The sequence below is a fragment of the Dioscorea cayenensis genome, chromosome 19 (genome assembly GCF_009730915.1).
Source record: "Dioscorea cayenensis subsp. rotundata cultivar TDr96_F1 chromosome 19, TDr96_F1_v2_PseudoChromosome.rev07_lg8_w22 25.fasta, whole genome shotgun sequence".
NCBI lineage: Eukaryota > Viridiplantae > Streptophyta > Magnoliopsida > Dioscoreales > Dioscoreaceae > Dioscorea > Dioscorea cayenensis.
In genome coordinates, this window is record NC_052489.1 from 19620214 (window position 1) to 19642248 (window position 22035).

Genomic DNA, 22035 nt, shown 5'->3' on the forward strand with positions numbered 1-22035 from the left:
ATTCTATTAAAAGATGTGGAAAGAGCTACCTCTCTCAAAGTGTGAAAGCCACTCGACAAGCACTCGCGAGAAAGGGCTACCTTAGGAGATATGTGAAGCTACCACCATTCTAATAAGAAGTTATTTGTGAATGTTACCTAATAAAGTCCTTTAGGTCAAAAGAACTGAAGAAGAGAGTTGTAACACACACAATGATAATCTTGAATAGAGTGTTGACTATTTTTGGGACTTGAAGTTTTTAGCATTTTTGTATTGTGAAAATCTGAATTACTTGTGAAACTCCTAAATTCTTGAGCACCAGAGGTCTTGCACTTTCTCCACTTGGTTTGTAATGTTCTATTTTGCTTGAGGACAAGAAAATCTTAAGTTTGAGGGAATTTGATGATTATACAATATTCATGTATTTCATATCATTTTGTACTCTCAATTGGCATGTATTAGAACCATATTGTCGAATTTGATGCTAAATCTAGTGTGTTTCTCATTTACAAGCTTAGGGCAACACTTCAAGATGAGAGAGGGCCAAAAGAAATGTTTCAAATCTCAAACGATGAATTTGGAGCTCTCTCGGCGGCATCACTAGAACAAGGACAAGATAAATTAGGTGGCTTATGGCAACTTACGGTCAACCTTACGGAGGCAAGTAAGTTCCAGAGAACCTTGCGGACATGTTTATACCCGTAATAAGGATTCAAAACTAATTTAGAGGACCTTATGGGCAAGGCTTAAGCCCATAAGGATGCCCATAAGGACCATTCAGAGGAACTTATGACCATAGCGTATACCCGTAAGGGCTGTCGTAAGAAGTAGAATAGTAATGCTTATGGTCAAGTGCTTACCGTCCTAAGCTGGACCATAACACAAACAGAAAACCATAAGGATGTGACTTACAACCGTAAGTGTTCTTATAAGGCTCACGACCATGTTCTCCAACTCCCTTACGGCTTATTCCTTACACACATAAGCAGCCCATAAGCAGTTGGGTATAAATAGAACCTATGATGATTTTTAGGCATCCTCTATTCTATTCTTCTATTCTTGGGGGCGATTCTTGGAGGCGGAGCTACGGAAAAAAAAAAGATGAAACTCTAGCACTTAAGGAGCCATTTGGAGATGGATTCAAATTTACATTCAAGGGGATTGAAGATTGTAGCCGTCAACTCATCTTGGTGGCGTGCGTGGAGGCTTGTCATGCAACTTCTCCGGTGATTCTTTAGCCTAGGGATTGAAAAGGTATTTTCATGTCTTTCATATTTTCCTCCATTATTTGTATCTTGAATTCTTTCCCTCCATTAATGAAGGGCTAATTTGTAGATGTTTGGGCATACTTGAACTCTAGGGTTTATATTCTTGACTTTAATTATTGGATCTTTGATTCTTTAGTTGAGTTTTCATTTACAATAATATATATTTGAGTCTAATTGTGTGGTTGAATGCTTGATTACTAACGAGGTAAAAGCTCTAGCTATCATACTTGGTATTACTATGTGATGAAAAGAAATTCCCACCTAGCATAGACTTGATGCAATTCGAGAGGATAGTGGGTACACCTCTGGTTAGGGTATCTAGGAGACTATATCTCCCATAATTCTTATGAGTGGGTTACTCCTTGCTATTTGCAATTATGTGGAGTGAATTTTAGGAGAAATCATATTTTTGCTCTGTATTCGGATTAGGGATAATCTCTCATTTTGAGGGACATTATCTACTTAAGAGATTGTCATTAGCCTACAATAAGGCTTCATAGAGTGTTAATTCAATTGTGTGGATGTTTGTATCAGCTTTACACTTATTCAATTACACTTCACCTGGGAAATAGGGGTTTTGTATAATTCTGGAAACCTTTCGGTTCAAATAGGATTGCATGTTTAGACAACCATTGTTCTATACCTCATAACCTTATAGGGATGCTATGCCAAGCCATTGCTTTCTTCCTTGACTTCTATCCTATTATTTCCCATATTTTTTTGGTTTTTTTTTTTGCTTTTGTTCACACACACACCACCATTCAATCTTTTAGTCTATTTTTCGGGTTTAGAGTCATTACTAGTATTCACTTTCTTCCCTGTGGACCGACACTCAACTCTTACGCACACTTTATTACGCGATCAACATGTACACTTGCATCCCTATCAGTAGGAGGACAACGAGAATCCAAAATAATGGGCACAACATGAAGAACTATTAGAAGGGTGTGAAATCCCTTTTGAAATGAGCTTGAAATCAATGGGCCCTTGCTTTTTTAGATTTGAATCAATTTGGATAGAACCAACTTAGTGGGCCTGAACTTGTCTTGTGATATCTTGGACTAACTTTAAAGAAATGTATCAATTTGGTCCAAGACAACTTGGTTTGATAGTTTTAATTTGGATCAATTTAGGCTTGATCAAATAAAGCTCCAGCAGGCTACACCAAGCCAATCAAACTATCAGCTAGCATAAATGAGCAAGCTTGTGAAAGGATGTGGATTATGCATGATCATAACCAAAGATTTAGAGGACTTTGAGCTAGCATGCATGGGTTTAGACGTGGAAGACTGTTTCCATATGGCGGCACCAACATCTAATGGGGCCTTGACAGCCATACCCTATACTACCTCATATGAGCTAACATGCTTAAATGGAGTGGTAGGACTCTCTCTAGTCCCACAAATGGTGTGAGGTGGCATAAAGGAACAATCATTGGGTCTGACACTAGGATATCCACATACAAGTTCCAGCAAAAGGAGCCATAGAATCCCTCAGTAAAGTTCAAGTAACTAACCTAAGAGAAATTTTGACCAGACGGTGACTATTGGAGGAATGCTCCACATCATTACTAGCATCTTTAGCCAACAAGGAAGCCAATATACTTGAAGTATCCCGATTATCTTAAGAATCTATAGCAAATGGTGGACTTGCCTCAAGTAGAGCAATATGCCATAAATCTGATGACACCGAATGAGGGGTAACAACATCATCATATAGTCCTAAGGTATGAAATGAATATATTAGGGCTAACTAGGGATAGCATTGTCATAAACTGAGACCTCTAATGAGCCATCAGAGACATCGGAACAATAGCAATGATGAGTGCCTAGAATATGTATTTTTCATACTATAAATGCATGCACTTGGCATGTCCTTTAGCATGAATTTCTCTATTTTGTACTATGTTGGGTATTTTGTGTTCATTGACTAGGTAATTAAGTATAAGAGAAAAAGGAAGAAAAATTAGAAAGAATCGAAGAAAAATGAATATCAAAGAAAAATTCTAAAGTAAAGCACAACCTAACATAAGCGTGTTGAAGACGGGTAAAACAATATTGAGGAAAAATTAAAGAGCACGGTCTAAGTAAAGGTCTCCTACTTAGAGCATGATCATGCTCAAAGAGTTCGAGTGTGCTCTTTGGTGGTGTTTATTATTGGAAACCCATCATTGCATATATTCGAGGCCCAAGTGCAGCCACCAATCAACACAAGTCAAGCACACCTAGAACACGGTCATGTACTAGCTTTTTACCTGTACTATAAAACCTGGTAGTAAGGGTTTTTAAGGGGACTTTTGGCGAGAACTTCATCGGAGGCTAGGGTTTCGAGTAGAGATCAAAGGAGGCCAATCAGGGACGAGTTGGTGCCACTTCTTCTGGTCTTTCGGGTACCAGATTCAATGGTAACATCAACTTCGAACCATGAGATTCCATCATCCATCTTGAAAAAACCATTGAGGGAGTTTTCAATATGTCTTCAATCATGTCTCTTATTTTGGACTTTGTTATGGTTTCTTGTCATATGAGAAGTGAAATCTTTATTGGTGCCTCAGCTCATTGAATCTCGAGATGATTTGCATTTGATTTCCTTTTCTATTATAGTGGCTATTTGCATAGTTCTTGTGAACCTTCTATGTTTCTTCATGCTTATATTTGCTAGTGTGAAACCACCAAATACATATTTGATTTGCATAATTAATATTAAGAAATCAATCATGTAAAGATCACACATAGAGGATAAGGGTTGAGTGCACACTTAGAGATAGGGTGTATGGTGTTGAACTTTTTGAATTAGGGTTAAACCTAGCTAATAGAGGGATTTGCAAAGTGTCTAATACAATTGTAGGGTGATTGGTGTTGTAGTATGAGATTAGGGTTTGATCACCTTGAGAAAGGGGTCAACTGAATTAGTAGTCTCCACATTCCAAGAACATTCAACAATTAGTTAGTATAGGAATCATTTACATAGTTTTCTCAATAGGATATGTGTCTGAGTTGCCATGTTCTTACCCTGATTTTACCCTAGATTTACCATACTCATTAGCTTATTTGATTGCATTCTTAGTTTAGAAATTTAGCAAGCATCACTCGATTGAACCGGCTAGATAATAGAGGATGAATTAGTACTAAGGATATCAGGCCTTGTAGATTTGATTGTCCTACCCCAAGGGTATACTTTACTATTTCTGCGACCCATATACTTGTGACATTGTAAGCATAGTTAGGGAATTCACCACGCAACCTGACATAGGAGCAATGACGTCAACATGTATGGGGTAGGATTGATTGCATATGATGAAAGGTCCAACTAGCTTGGACCAAAGCCAATTTGGATAATTAATAGGTTCACCTATGTCTTCCAACTTGATGAGGAAACTATACATGCCAACACTAACATCCAAATTCATAGGAAGTGTGACCGGAGATTTGAGACAGAAAAGGACTAGGAGAAAATGAAGAGACTTTCTCCTACTTCTGGACATAGATAAGATCACCAATAGCTCGCATGACTGTTATAATGGAGTCCCAGTTCCAGCAATTGAGATGGAGATTAGTAAAGGCAATCCAGTGATAACTCCCTTATGTAGTAGAATGATAGCCAAACTCCAGAGTCCACGGCAAGACGTTGAGTGACCTAACTCATTTCTTCACCACTGCATGGACTGCCTAGTCAAATGAGAAGGTCATAAGAAAATCTTTATCAAATGGTATAATACAACTATGATGTATTGTGTTGAGAACTCCAAGAAAAGATCTTTCCAAGTATTTAATGTTGGTTTAGCCTAAGATTAGCTTGATGATTACTAGCTTCTTCAAGTCTTCCTTAAATTTGATGATGGCCTCCATGATAAGCAAGGAAATCTTGAGTGCCGGAGGTAATAAAGTAGCTGGGATCCCTTGATGACTATAGGTTTTCTTTGTTAAGGTTCCTCACAACTATTCTCCATCTACAGTGAGGATGCTTATGGTTCGAGCAAGAGATAAGGTGGTAATCAACAACCAAAGCTGGAAATGGATAGTCCCAAGCGATGTCCCAGTACCAAAACAATGGAAGCAAGTTAAAATATAACAACATTCCTTAGCACTATGCCCAATTATTATATAGCAATGTTTGCATGGCTGGGAAGTGGAGATGTTTCACACCTTGGGTAGTTGGTTAAAGTAGAAGAGTGACAATAGTATTGCCATCATCATCAACAACAACAACACGATGACTTCTGCGGACTTGAACCCATTCCGAGTCCACTAGAGTAGCGGATTAAGATGTAGATGATTAAGATAAGGAAACAAGAGGAGCTAGGTCTAGAGTAAACATAACACCATCATCACCCAAGACCTTCTAAATAGATTATTTCCTTCAGTGTAAAGGTCTAGAGTAAACATAACACCATCATCACCCAAGAGGAGTTATTTCCTTCACCCAAGGCCAAAGGCTCCAATGGCTCAAGAAGATTTGTTCTTAGAAGCGCCACCACGAGCTCCTCCAAGAGGGCTACTTAAGAGGAACTTAATTTGGGTAATTTAACTCATGCATTCTTGTACCACGTGACTAGTTAAAAGAGTAGCCAATATCCTATGGGTATTTTGGTGGGGGTGGGGATATAACAACATTCCTTAGCACCATCATGTTTGCATGGCTCGGAACTCTCTCAACTTCTTAATCTTTTCTCTTCCTTGGTTGTGGGAGGGTTGTTAGGTTGGATATTCCAAGTGCATACATTAAAAATAAAATCTTTTCTCTTCAAAAAAATGTACTAGATGTTGGATGTATTTTGTTTGTAGTAAAGTCAGAATTTTTGAAGAATTACCATTGAAACTAGGCAAAGTATCATTCTTAATTAAGCATAAGTGCATAATAATCTTAGAATTGGAGATGTATAGTACAATCATTTTTAAGCCCCAAGATGTTTCATTCTTGGACTAGTCATCTACTATTCATTAGCTAGAAGAGGACAGTCAACAACGAAATGACTAGAGTAGTGATTCCAAAGCATGATGGTTTCGTTAGTGGCAAAGTACATGTAGGTTGGTAGTTCAATAATCGTCACCGTCTCAGGGTTGAGCTAGGTGCAAGTGCAATAGTAAAGGCCACCATTTTCTCGAAGGATGATGGTGCTAGGGGCTTCGCCAATAATGGTGAACAACGCGCCATTCTGACTGCCAAGGGTCTGAGATCACTTGACAAATAGTTGTTGGGGAGACTTGCAACTTGAACTTATTAAATGCCCGGGGATGCTCCCATGAAAGCAAAGTATTAGGCTCATGTCAGCATCTTTAAACTGGAACTCCACCGTGTGCACAACATAGGAGAGATTTTGGCATTCAGAATGTGAGACAAACTTCTCATCTCTAGAACTTTTAGACGTTGGTTTGCTTAATTTCTTGAATTTTTTTAAAAATGTATTAAATTTTGTATAATATTCCTTTAAGTAATATGATCAATTTTGTTATACCAATAATGGTCCCATTAGAAAAACTGGAACTTATCAATCAACTCGTTTGATCTTGGAAATAAATTCGGTGTTTGTAACTCCTAACTTAGAGACAGTCGGCTTCCCTCACTGATAACACATGCCATATCTTACATATTTGTCATGACCTAAACCCTGCTTGTCATAGACGGCGTGCCGACAAATGGCCACACACCTACAGTGCAAAACACAATATACATGCAAGGCCTCAAAACCTATTTTAAAGTGGAACTTACAAAGTATCAAAACTTAAAATTTCAAAAGTAATTTCAAAAGTTAAAAATTCAAAATATACAAAATTCCCAAAAATACAATACTTAAAGTTTACAATACAGACAAAATTAGGGCTCAAACTACACAAGGGATAGGTTTGCTCCTTGTTCGCACTGCTAAGCTATTATATTCATGATCTAAAAAAAGGTTAACAACTAGATTAGGAGCTTGACAACCCAGTAATTCACTCACTAAAAAACCTAGGATCATACAGGGTTTGATAGATTTAAAATCATAAATTAATAATGAAATATAGAATAATGTTTACAAAAACATAGAGTCAACAGAATACAAATTATAAGAGGTTCAAAAATATGTCTCTCAATTTACTATGGCAAAAATAAGATATCAGAGGTCATTTGTTTAAACTTGGTGACCTGAGTCAGATTTTCAGAGCCTATTTGTTTACTTTCGGTGACCTGAGCTAGATTATGAAAAAACCGTTACTCTTTCACTGACAGCAAGGTGCGAAACTATAGTCTCTTATCAAAATTTAATATCGACATGGTCAATATTTAACCCCCAATAACATGGTTAGTGCATAGTTAATTTGAAACTAAACATATTTATATCAAAATTACTTTATTATCCAAGAACTAAGCAAAATATTATAATCTCAGGCAAATCAGGGTTTGCAGAATAATTCATAAAGCAAACATACTAACATACACATGATCCCATTTTTATATAAAGTAATCCAATTATATTCAAAAAAATTAGCAAACATAATATTTGAAAGATTAACAATTACAATCAAAATGTGGGTATTAATGTTTCAGGGAAAGAAAAATAATTCAAAATTTTAATAAGTATATAATAACATAAACTGAATGAAAGCCCAACAAACGATTTAATATTGTATAAGCAAACTTTAAAAAAAATTAAATAAATAAATGAATAAATTCATAATTGTTGGTTATCGAAAAATTATATATATAGATATATATACATTTATATATGGTGTTACTTAGATGATACTCGCTAAATTGCAAAATCAAAATCATACCCCATATCAACGTTCTTCAATTGGTCCAATAGACATGAAATCAGCTCCAATTGCTCAGCAATAATCCTTATGTTACAACCATAACCCATGCTATAAACACAGTTTTAAAGCACTGTTAACCACTTCTAATACTCATATGGTTGAACAAATAGTAGCAGCTAGTGTACATAGTTATAATAGAAGGTGTCTAACTAAAAATAAAATAAAGATAAAGATAACATTCAAGTGTTTACTCCAAGGAAGGATTGTATTCAAATCTTAAGAATCTTGCAAAGAAAATAATTGAATAAATAAATTAAACAAATAAAATCCAAAAAGGTATACATATTTGCTCCTCCGAACAATAATATAATATGATGCTAAATTTGACATTTTAAAAGAACACACTCATAGGCATTATACATTCAGCTATTAATAACCTACCAATTAGTATGCTGAAGAAAGTAACACTTGAATCAACAAAAAAAACACGTGTATCTTTCCCAATGTTGCGATTTAGCAAAAGTATGTGTTTTTTTTTCTCTCTTTTTTTTAAAAAATGCATCCCCGCTGACAAACCTTTGAGGCGTGTGTGAGTTATGCAGATATATATAAACATGCAAGTATGCAAATAATACTCCAATTAGTCCGTGAATACCGCAATTATACGGGTCATCAAGTAATACTTCATGGGTGAGCACGAGGATCGTATTTCCCCACGAACAATGAGAGGTTCCAATTACTTCCTTTTTCACTAAATCATTAGCCTAAATGTTTACATTCTTTATTTAATCTACTTCTACAATTTACAATACAATTGGAGAATCGTTATGTAAAATTGGAAGGAGTTGAGAGGTTTTATGATAGTTATCTTGAATATTACTTATGGTAGGCATTGAGTGTGACCATCATGTTCTAGAATTGGACCGGGGGAGTTCAAAGGCCTACTAGTTCCAATCTCTTGCCAACTAGGACTAAATCACTAGGAACTTAAGGTGAAATCTCTTCCTACCTCAGCCTCCTATGTTTGCCTTAAGTACATAACTCCTTTAGAAGGGACAAATCAAACCCTAAGCCTAAGGGGTAATCAATCCTTAATCCAGAGATCTAGCAAATATAACCTCTTAGAGCATGCATAGATCTATCATGGCACGAGTCTTCTAATTTTGGGGGCACATCTTCCTCATCCACATTAACAATAATATCACTCAAGCAAACATGCAATGATCCACAGAAGACTAGAAAGATTTATTGAATTATTAATCAAGATTTATAAGCAATAATCAAGGGACCTAGACATACAATCCCCCTCGAATTAGGTTCATATGCATCATAAAATAATCAATAAAAGCAAGGAAGAATCATAAGACCGAAGAATAAGTAAGCGTTTAAAGAATCATATGGCCATTGTATGGCTAGATCAGGGCTTGATGGGTTTTCACAACGGCAGTTGTGGCTCCTGTGTTACTCCCAATGGTTCTATGTTACAGTAGCTAGATAACGGCAATGATGAGATTAGACAACGCCCGTGGTGAGATGTTACCACGGCCATTGTGAGAAGTGGTGAAGCTTTGATTCAACAACTTGGCCTATTTTGCTTCCAAAAAGCCCCTAAATTCACTTATTTTTCCCTAAAACATAAATAAAGGCCGAGGTGAATAAAAGAATGAAATTTCATACTAATTAGGTGTTAAACATGTTAGGGGTGTCACTTCTAGGTTTTTCCAAAATGCCACACTAGGTTTTTCTTTTTTAAAAAAAAATATCCAAAGAAATTACATCTCATAAGGAACTGCCCCATATATAGAAGAAAACTAGGGCACTACTGGAAGAGGAAAATTACATAAATACACCTACTCTCCCAAAAATTTGGATCCGCGCCATAGGGGTGTCATGCAATTATGGCTCCACATACCCAACAATCTCCCACTTAGAGACTGATCTTCTAATATAAGCATGTCTCTTATAACCCTCATCTCTAAAGCTCAGATGATGCTCCTAGTGCAGTGCCTCCTCTTCATCAAGTAACTTGGAGGCCAATTGAGCCCATGCATAGCCTCAGTTTCTAGATGGTTACACTCTTTGTCAACATTTCTGCTGGATTCTCCGCACCAAGTATCTTCTTCAATGCTATTGTCCCATCTTGATTGAATCAACCCACCAATGTGATGATATCTCAACTAGATGTGCTTGGTCCTAGCATGAAATACTAATTCTTTGTAAGATGAATAGCACTCTGACTGTCACTGAAAAGTGCACTGTTATTCTGCTCTTTGGCCAACTCTTTCAGAAAATTCTTCAACCAGATCATCTCTTTTGCTGCTTCTAAGATTACCATGTGTTCTACTTCAATGGTTGAAAGAGAAACTTTTTCTGAAGTCATGACATCCAACTAATTATTATACCTCCTAGAGTGAACACATAACCTGTAGTACTCTTAATTCCATCCAAATCACTACCCAGATCTGCATTATCGGATCCCTGCAAAACCACACCGCTCTTTATGAAACATAGCCCAACACTTGATGTGCCTTTCAGATATCTTAAGAGCCATTTTACAGCTTCCCAATGCTCTCTTCCTGGATTTGCCATATATTTACTCACAACTCCCACTACATAAGCTATATCTGGTCTTGTATACACCATAGTATACTTCAGGCTTCCAACTGCAGATGCATACGGCACCCTAGACATGTACTTCATGTCTTCAACTAGTTTGGGTAATTGATCCTTAGATAGCATAAACTGACTTCCCAAAGGGGTGTCTCTTGGATAATTCTAGAGGTCCCTTAGTTCTATCCCTAGTAATCCTCATCCCAAGTATTTGCTTTGTTACACCTAAGTCCTTCATTTCAAACTAGTTTGACATCTGTTTCTTCAACTTATTACTCTCCTTCATGCTGGAACTTGTAATAATCATATCATGCACATATAGCAATAAGATGATATAACAACCATCGAACCTCTTAAAGTAGCAATAGTGGTCCATCTCACATCTAGTGAAGCCATTATCACATATGAAGGCATCAAACTTTTTATACCACTACATTAGAGCTTGTTTTCATCCATAGAAACGTTTTCTACAATCTGCATACAAGCTCTTCTCTACCAGGAGCCTTGAAGCCTTCAGGTTGTTGCATGTAGATGTCCTCATTTAAATCTCCATGTAAAATGGAAGTATTCACATCTAACAGCTCTAGATGCAAGTCCTTTGCAGCAACTATACTGAGTACTAGTCTGTTAACAGTCATCTTCACAACAGGAGAAAATACCTTTGTATTGTCAAAACCTTTCAACTACTAAAAGCCCTTCACCACTAATCTGGCCTTGTACATTTTCTTACCATCATACTCTTCCTTGATACAACACACCCATTTGTTCTGTAAGGCTCTCTTTCCTTCTGGCAACTTAGTCAACACCCAAGTCTGATTCTTCTCTAACAAGTTCATCTCCTCTTTCATGGCTAACTCCCACTTGACATAATCTTCCACTTGTGTAGCTTCTACATATTACTCTGGTTCACTGCCATCTATCAATTGTAAATAGTACAGTGAAGGAGAGTAACGTTGTGTAGGTATGGACAGTCTAGTAGTCCTTCTAATCTATGATGTAAGAGTTACTGGTTCAGGATTTTTATCTAGATTCTCTGGTTTACCTTGATCTCTACTGGCAACGTCCTCTTCACTAATATCTTCTAACACAACCTCCTCATGCCTCTGACTATTTTTCCTGCACTATCAGATTCTACTGCAAGCCTATCTTTATACAACATGGTTTCATAAAAAATAATGTCCTTATGCCTTATGAATTTTCTATTCTAGTCATCCCAAATATGATAGCCAAAATATTCAGAACCGTAACCAATTAGATAGCACTTTCTAGCTTTTGCATCTAATTTATCACTAGCATCAGGATCTACATATACATTTGAAACACAACCAAATACTTTCAAGTATGAAAGATTTACTCATTTCCTGTCTACTCCTCTCCAGGGATCTTGAAGCCTAGCGGAACTGAAGGTCCTCTATTGATCAAGTATGAAGCTATGTTGATTGCATCTACCCAAAAGGTTTTTGGTAGCCCTGCATGTAGTCTCATGCTTCTTGCCCTTTCTTTCAAAGTCATGTTCATTTTCTCAACAATGCCATTCTGCTTAGGTCTTCCAAAGACTGTTATGATTATTATGATCCCTTTCTCTACACAGAACTCTTTGAACTCTTGGTTGTCATACTCTCCACCATTATCTGTTCTCAGACTCTTCACACTCAAGCCAATTTGATTTTCCACCTTTGTTTTCCACTTCTTAAAAGTAGCAAACATATCAGATTTATTCTTAAGAAAATAAACCCATACCTTTCTAGTGGAATCATTAATAAAGGTGACATAGTAGCGTGAACCTCCAAGAGATCGTACTAGGACTGGCCCACATACATCACTATACACCAACTGTAACTTTTCTACCTTTAATGTTCTTACAGACTTTGAGAAACTGACTCTTTTATGCTTTCCATAAATAGAGCTTCAAAAAGACCTACATCAACTAACTTCAAATCTGGAAGCTTTCTTTTTTATGCTAACAGTTTCATCCTTTTCTCTCTCATGCACCCAAGTCTTCTATGTCATAACTTTGAATCAACTGAAGAATCTGCAACTAATATTGTATCTATGCTCTCTGAAGTCATGTATAATGTTCCCACCTTCCTGCCTCGTGCCATAATCATGGCACCCTTGGTTACTTTCCATGATCTTTTTCCAAACATTGTAGTGTATCCGGCACTATTAATCTGACTCATGGAAATCAAGTTCCTTTTCAGGCCTAGAACATGTTTGACTTCATGCAGCTTCCATTGTGTTCCATTGCCAATCCTTATGTGAACTTCACCCTTCCCCGCAATCTCCAAAGGTTCATTATCATCAAGATAAACCTTTTCATATTTTCCTACAACATAATTATGCAATGATTCTCTACAGGATGTTGAGTGAAACAACGGACCTAAATATAGAATCCACGACTCAATAGGACTGTCAACACGTCAAATAAGAGCATCCTCAACATCTTCAGTGGCTAAATTTGTAGAATCGCCATCTTTTGGTTGATTCTTCTTATTCTTTTTTGGTGCCTTGCACTGACTAGTGAAGTGGCCCTTCTTATCATAATTATAATAAACAATATCTTTGCGATCCTTTTTTTGACCCTTTTCCTTGGATTTGGATCCACCATAATTTTGATTCTTACCCTTTGGTTGGCTTCTTCCTCTACTTTGTGTGCTCAAAGCTGATCCTGAAGATTATCCTGATTCTTTTCTATGAATATCCTCTCTCAGAATCAAATTTCGGATATCATCCATCTTTAATTTTGTACTTCCTAACAAAACACTCAACACAATTATGATTGTAGACCAACTCTCAAGTAGGGATGATAGCAAAATCAGCATCTTAATTTACCTCATCCTCAAACATGATATCCACCGAACTCAATTGAGTTATAATCACAATAAATTCATTAATGTGATCTATAATAGACCCATCTTATACCATCTTCAAATTAAAATAAACGACGCATCAAATATACCTTATTGGAGGCGGATAGTTTCTCGTATATATTTGATAGTGCCTTCATCAGATCTGTGGTTGTCTTCTCTTTAATGATGTTGAAAGCCATGTTCCTCGTTAGTGTTAGATGAACCACTCCAAGTAATTTGTGCAACTTCGTCCCTGATAGTGGTTTTGCAACTTCATCTGGTAGAGATAGTCCTCTATCTTCATCTTCCAGAATCTGAAGTCCTTGCCATCAAATTTCTCAATTCGAACCTTGCCTTCTTCAGCCATTGCTCTCGCTCTTCTTCTCAAACCAATCTTTGATACCAATTGTTGAGAATCAGATTGCCACTGATGATCGAGAGAGAAAAAACACAAAGAAGAAACAATCACAATAAAAAAAAGATTTACGTGATTCGGCAAGATTGCCTACATCCACCGCTACACTAGGTTTTTCCTTTTTTTAATAATATTAGAAGAAATTATATCTCATAAGGAACTGCTTATATATAGAAGAAATATATGGCACTACTGGAAGAGAAAAATTACATAAATACCCCATCCATGAATTGTATAAAATAAAAGACATAGAAAAGTTCAAATATATATATATGAATTACAAAATTGTTTCAAATAATTTCTAAATGATTGAAAATAAATAAAGAATGCAAGTGGTTTAATTCATTTTGAGAAACATGGATAAGCATTATTGATTTTTGAGTGAGGAGAAAAATGAGATACCAACTTTATAATAATAGATGTGGTCTCCATTATTGCAGTATTATTGTAAATAGACATTTATCCACCGCCAGTAGAAAATTATGAAGTTGGAAGTTCATCACCAAGGCTAGTCAAGCCTTCTTCTACTAACTGAAATTAACTATTCTCTTTATTTCATAAATTATTGTAAATGAACAGTGAATGCAAATGATTTTATTTATTTTAAAAAACATGGATAAGCATGGATGACTTTTGACTAGAGAGAAAAATGAGATACCAACTGTATAATAACAGGTGTAGTCTCCGCTTGTGCATTATTATCGTACGTAGACATTTATCCACCAGAAGTGGAAGATTGTGAAGTATGAAGTCTATACTAGTCAAGCATTCTACTACAAATTGAAATTATCTATTCTCTTCATTTCATAAATTATTGAAAATGAATAAAAAATAATGCAAGTGGTTTTATTTATTTTGAGAAACATGGATAAGCATGGTTCACTTTTGAGTAGGGAGAAAAATGAGATACAAACTTTATAATAATAGGTGTGGTCTCTGCTATTGCATTATGATCGTACATAGACATTTATCGACTAACAATAAAGGATTGTGGAGTAGGATGTCCAACACCGAGACTAGTCAAGCCTTCTATTAAATTAGCATGACCAATAATAATGCTAGATGGGTGACCATGTTTTTTTAGAATATATGTCTTTGTTTTATTTGGAATTACATATATTTCATCAACTTTCAATCAATTCTTTATTCAAACTTTCAATCAATTCAATAGGTTTTCTAGTAGCCAGTCCAATCGGCTACAATTATGGTTTTAAGTTATGCGCCTTTCATATTATCATACATGAGTTGATAGGTGAGAATAACTTTCATGAGTTTCTTTTGAAGACATTTCCTAACTTCTTTTTGATAAAATAGTTCCTATTTTTAGTTGTGGGAAAATTGAGAATAAAAGAAAATATTTTTTTTATTTTTGAGCGAATCCTGGGGAAAATTTTGTGTGAACTTTCTAATAGTAATCCAAGGGAAGTTACAGTCGTTGAAGAGGTTAGCCCAAAAGTTTTTGGGTGCTCTACTCCCTACCCAGTTGTCATACCACAACAACGTGGAAACTCCATTGTTCACACTTTTTGCATTGTAGAATCGAAAAGCAGGTAAAATCGATAGAATGCGAACCTAAAATAAAGATTTGAACCTGGTTGGTAAGTGGAGTAACATTCCTGCATGCCTTCCGTTTAAGTAATTGGCATGAATGATTTTGGTCCAACAACTTACCTAGGTGAGCTTTGTTAAAATCAAAGAGATTAAGGATTCCCCACCCTGCCATTTCACGTGGTCTATGATACTTTTCCAACCCACAAGTAGAAAACCTTTTGGTCCCAGATTAGGACCTTCCAAAGGAAGTCTCTTAGGGTCCTATCTATCTCTTTGATAACCCACACCAGTAATTTAAAGACTGACATCCAGTATGTTGTGATCGAGATCAGTATAGAGTACAGGAGGGTGAGGCGACCTCCTAGCAAGAGATAGTTGGCTTTCCAGGACGTGAGATTAGCACAAACTATAAGGGTCAATTTCATCCAATCCTAAAACCTGGGGTGTTTACTTGAAAGTGGAACTCCCAGGTATGTAATAGGTAGATAGTCCCTTTTGCATTTAGGCGTAGCAGCTGAGGAAGCATTTGGCTGATACCCATAATTAGTGGAATATAGATGGCTCTTGGAAAAAATTAATTGTTAGTCCTAAAGCACATTCAAACAGATAAAGAATCAATTTGATAATTCAAGGTCTTCTTGTCCTCCCTCTGAAAAGATAATAAGGTAATCATCATATTATTGATGGCAGATCTTTTCCAATGGATCTAGAGTAACCCCTATTAAGACACTAGAACATAACGTGTGTGTAAACATGGCGCTCAAGGCATCTTCTTCTAGAGCAAAAAACATTGGAGAAAGAGGGCCCCTTGTCTAAGACCTCATTTATACCGCATATAACCATGTGGCTCCCCATTGACAAGTACTCTAGCCTTAGCTGAGGACTTGATATTATGGATCCATAATATCAAGCGAGGCCCGAATCCTCAAGCCGCTAGTATCTCCAGTAAGAAATTCTAGTCTAAAGAATCAAAAGCTTTTGCAAAGTTTACTTTGAAGGCATAACCTAAGAACCTTTTCCTTTGAAGATTGAATATCATTTCTTAAGCAGTAATGATGTTATCAACTATACACATGTCTTATATGAAGTCTGATTGTGAATTATCCACAAGTGTATCTATCACCCTGCTCAACCTATTAGCTAGTAACATTGAAATGATTTTGCAATTGGAATTTATCAGGCTAATAGGTCGGTAGTCATTAATAGATTCAGGTGAATTAGTCTTAGCAATGAGAGCTAAATTAACCCAGTTTAACCACTTAAGGTTTTCCCTGCCCTCAAAGAAGTCATTATACTGATTAATACAATCACCTTGAACTAGGTTTCAATGTTATTGTTCATACTAACCCGTGTTAATTTTTCACTTGAAAAAATATTATAGCAAATAATATGTTTTTTCAACCTAACCCAAATTTGTCACCAAAAGTTTGGTTAATGTTGCATTTTATTATATATTACATGCATAGAAATTTACTCCATACATTGTATAAAATAAAAGGCATAACAAAGTTAATATATATAAATGAATTACAAAATTGTTTTAAATAATTTTTAAATGATTGAAAATAAATAAAGAATGCGAGTGGTTTTATTCATTTTGCAAAACATGGATAAGCATGGTTGACTTTTGAGTAAAGAGAAAAATGAGATACCAACTTTATAATAATAGGTGTAGTCTCCCCTAGTGCATTATTATCGTAGGTAGACATTTATACATCAACAGTAAAAGATTGTGAAGTAAGAAGTCCATCAGAGTGACTAGTCAAGCCTTCTACTACAAATTGAAATTAACTATTCTCTTCATTTCATAGATTATTGAAAATGAGTAAAGAATGCAAGTGGTTTTATTTATTTTGAGAAACATGGATAAGCATGGTTGACTTTTGAGTAATGAGAAAAATGAGATACCAACTTTATGATAATAGGTGTAGTCTCCACTAGTGCACTATTATCGTAGGTAGACATTTATCCACCAACAGTAAAAGATTGTGAAGTAAGAAGTCCATCAGAGTTACTAGTCAAGCCTTCTACTACAAATTCAAATTAATTATTCTCTTCATTTCATAAATTATTGAAAATGAATGGTTTAATTGACGTACAGAACCTTATAATTGTGTACTTTTTGTCTTTTTATTCCTTGCAATATTTTTAGGTATAAATAAGTCCTTATATTTAGTCGAGTTGGGTCGTTCTAGTCCACAGCGTAGTGGCCCAATGTTTTGCCAAAAAATATTGCAATGACTTAATTGCATCTAAAAATATTGTCATGGATTAAAATGACCCAACACGATCAAATATAAGAATTAATCGTACCTGAAAATATTATAAAAAAAATAAAAGAGTAGAAAATACATAATTATAGGGACCTGTACGGTAATTATACCAAAATGAAGAAAGAATGCAAATGGTTTTGTTTATTTTGAGAAAGATGGATAAGCATAGTTAACCTTTGAGTAGGGGGCAAAATAAAGATACCAACTTTATAATAATAATAATAATAATAATAATAATAGATGTGGTCTCTACTATAACATTATTATCATGCATAGACATTTATCCACTAATAATAAAAGATTGTGAAGTAGGAAGTCCATCACCAAGACTTGGCAAGCCTTTTATTATAAATTAGCATGACCACTAATAATGCTAGATGGGTGACCATGTTTTTTCAGAATGTTTGTCTTTGTTTTATTTGGCATTGCATATTTAGCAACATTCAATTAATTCAATAGGTTTTCTACTAGCCAGCCCAATCGGCTGCAATTATGATTTTAAATTATGCGCCTATCATATTAATTATCATACATGAGTTGGTAGGTGAGCATAACTGTCATGAGTTTCTTTTAAAGACATTTCCTAACTTCTACTCCTTTTAATAAAATAGTTCCTGTGTGTTCGTTGTGGGAAAATTGAGAATATGAGAATTTTTTGTTTTTTAATATTTTTATCCTCAAAATAAAATAAATTGTGAGATAGCCAAAGGAAGAGAATGTATAAAAATTAATTAATTTTCAATAAAATGAGTGTCAAGCACCTCGTAAATGTTATTTTTTTTTTTTTTACTAATAGACAACAAACGCCCCATATTCAAGAGATTGTTAAAAAAACAAACAAGTATAGAGATGCACTAATTACGGTGACTTCCAGATCTTCTAGAAAAATCTCCCTACCCTACAACTCTAGATGGGTGAAATTACTGTTTCTCTCACAAAGGATCACACCCATGCTATAAACAGTACGAGAACAGTACTTGACTCAAGTGTGCAGTGTATGAATAATATAGAAATAATACTATTGGGAAAAAAATTTGAATTCTTGCCCTCCCTCTCGCACCAAAGTGTCATACCATTGGGCTATCCAATGGTTAAGTGTAAATGTTAATTCTTGACGTGTTCACCTAATCTCTTGTTCTCTTTTTATTATCAGTTATTTTAAAACATTTCTTAAAATAATTATTTTAAAATTAAAAAATAAATAAATAAACTACTGATATTTTAAAAAGCTAATTTCAAGAATTTAAGCAAGCCAAATTAGAAGGAATATTTTCATTATGGTGAATTGATTTTGTCGAATTGTTAGATAGAAATTAAACTGTTTGATGTGAGTAAAATATCATTATTTGTTTAAAAAAATCATTAGAACGTAATTTTTTTGAATGAACTTTGTTTTAAACTTCCCAATAAAAATATCTCTAAAAGACAAGAAAAGACCAAGCCAGTCAATTATAGTCAATTGGGATTTTTTTTTTTTCGTGAAATAAGAACCTCTTGGTTAGTCGGTCGTTAGCGTTCACTTCCTACTATTCTTTTCTTTCCCAGTGTGGCTTCAAGCATTCAACAGCCGCCATAGCGAGCCCCAATGGAATCAGCGCTCCACTTGCTCATCCTCTCCATCTCCCTCTCCTCCGTCTACAACGCTTCAGCCTACAACCCAACCACTGCTTACTTTCTCAACTGCGGCTCCTCAACCAACATCACCTTCTCTGATGAAAGTAGAACCTTCACTACAGACTCACCATTCCTGATCTCATCCTCAACCTCCAATACTGTATCAGTCACAGACCCAATTAACCAATCCAATTCTCTCTACAACACTGCCAGGCTCTTCACCCATACCTCTTCCTATAACTTCCCCATCAAGACCACAGGTACCTATGTTCTCCGTCTCCATTTCTTCCCTTTCATTACAAAAAGTTACAACCTAATTAACTCCTCCAACTTCAACGTCTCTTCTCCCCAAACCCAAACATTCCTCCTCGGCTCTTTCTCACCATCCAAGTCCAACACAAGCACCATCAAAGAGTACTACCTCTGGCTCGACACTGACGGTCTCATCCTCACCTTTACTCCCAACTCTCCATCTCTAGCTTTTATCAGCGCCATCGAGCTTTTCACCGCACCTCTTTCACTCATCAACGACACCGAACCAACAACAGTTTCCACAACCGGACAAGACTTCAACATCGGTGACCTCAGTCGTCAGTCGTTAGAGACCCTCTACCGTGTTAACGTCGGCGGCCCACTTATAACTCCGACCAACGACACTCTCTGGAGAACCTGGATTCCCGACGATCCCTTCCTCTACTCCATTTCCTCCTCATCTAAAGAGGACTCCACTAGTACTGACAATATAAAGTACGGGCTTGACACTCGTGAGGTCGCGCCTCCGTTCGTCTACAGCACTGTTCGAGAGATGAACATCTCGAGCATTACCCGGGTTGCCAATTCCAACTTCAACTTCAACCTGACATGGACCTTCAAAGTGCCGGCTGGGTACAAGTACTTCATTCGCATGCACTTCTGCGACATCGTCTCCAACCAGCCTCTTGACTTGATCTTCGATGTCTATATTGGTGACGCCTCTGCGTACCCAAACTTGCAGCTTGGCTCACTCACTCACCTAAGCCTGGATGCTGCCCACTACTTGGACTTCATCACCGATGAAGACATTGTCGAAAATTCTGGTTTACTGAACGTGAGTGTTGGCCGGTCCAGTAAGAGCACTCCGGACACTGCAAATGCTATCATGAATGGGTTGGAGATCATGAAGATCAACAACTCTGTTGGTAGCCTAAATGGTAGCTATAACTCCTTTGCTTCAAACTCTGTGAAGAGATCCACCCATGTTGGTATCACTGTTATCATAGTTTCAGTTGTTGCTGCTGCATTGGTTAGTCTCATCGCAGTATCAATCACCATCGTCATCTTGATGCGCAAGAGAACCAAACCGGCACCATTAAACCCAAAAGCAAACACCACAACTGCTGTCTTCTGTTCACCTCACCATAAGGACAGCGTAAACAAGTCCAGCAGCGGAGCAACACCAAGAATGAAGATGGGGTTGGAGCTCTACATCCCTTTATCTGACATCAAACTCGCAACCAATGACTTTGACGAGGCACTTGTCATTGGCCATGGTGGCTTCGGAAAGGTCTACAAAGGTGTTCTCTCTGATGGCACGATGGTTGCAGTGAAGCGAGCCATTGGTAGGTCGAGACAAGGCTACCCTGAGTTTGTGAACGAGATCAATCTCCTCTCAAAGATCAGGCACCGACACCTCGTCTCAATCATTGGCTACTGTGATGAAATGGGAGAGATGATCCTCGTCTATGAGTTCATGGAGAACGGGACACTGAAGAACTACTTGTATGGCTCACTAGACTTGCCCTGTTTGTCATGGAAACAGAGGTTGCAGGTGTGCATTGGAGCTGCCAGAGGTCTTGACTACCTCCACACTGCTCACTCTCCGGTAATCATCCATAGAGATGTGAAATCCACCAACATACTTCTCGGGCAGGATTTCCTAGCCAAGATCTCAGACTTTGGAATCTCCAAACTGGGGCCTTTATTAGGAGAAGATACTTATGTGAGCACTGGAGTGAAGGGGAGCTTTGGCTACTTCGATCCAGAGTACTTTAGAATGCTGAGACTCACAACTAAATCAGATGTATACTCTTTTGGTGTTGTTCTCTTTGAGGTTTTATGTGCCAGGCCTGTGATCGATCCCAGGTTTAAGGACGAGGCGGTCAACCTTGCAGACTGGGCTTTGCATTACCTGAAGAAAGGAAAACTTGAGAAGATCATAGATGTAAGACTCGTTGGCGAGATTAACCCTAAGTCATTGGAGAAGTTTGGGGAGATTGCTGAGAGGTGTCTGGCCAAGCATGGTGATGATAGGCCAACCATTAGAGATGTTTTGTGGGACTTGGAGTATGCTCAGCATCTCCAAGAAACAGAGCTAATAAGAGAGCCCCACGAGGACAGTGGAATTGTGGATAGCCAAATCCAGTCTCTGAGTCTTATGAGAAGAGTGTCTTTCGCTTGCATAGACATAGATGATGAAGATAATAATGTGATTGAGATGAGTAGTGAGCAGTTGGATGTGAATCCCTGACAGGTATCATCATGCCCGTAGTTTTAGGGAAAGAGCTCATGAGAGTTATTTTATTAATAGAAAAAAGAAGTTACAAAAAAGTTTAAGTTACAATAAATCAAAACATAACTGACAAATAAACAAAAACCAGAACAAACTGAAAGTAAAGCAGTAAGCAAATTAATACAAAAAACCACTAAGACTAATAGTCTTCATCAGCCATTTGGGAAGGTCCTTGCCAGAGTGAAACAGAGAAA

General features: G+C 36.8%; 1 protein-coding gene across 1 annotated transcript; it reads left to right on the forward strand.

Moving 5' to 3' along the window:
• The first annotated feature begins 19221 nt into the window (after positions 1-19221).
• LOC120250456 (probable receptor-like protein kinase At5g59700) lies at positions 19222-21811 on the forward strand. The gene has a single exon (XM_039259275.1). It carries the CDS (start codon positions 19265-19267, stop codon positions 21797-21799), a length of 2535 nt encoding a protein of 844 aa, XP_039115209.1. The 5' UTR covers positions 19222-19264; the 3' UTR covers positions 21800-21811.
• The last annotated feature ends 224 nt before the right edge of the window (positions 21812-22035 follow it).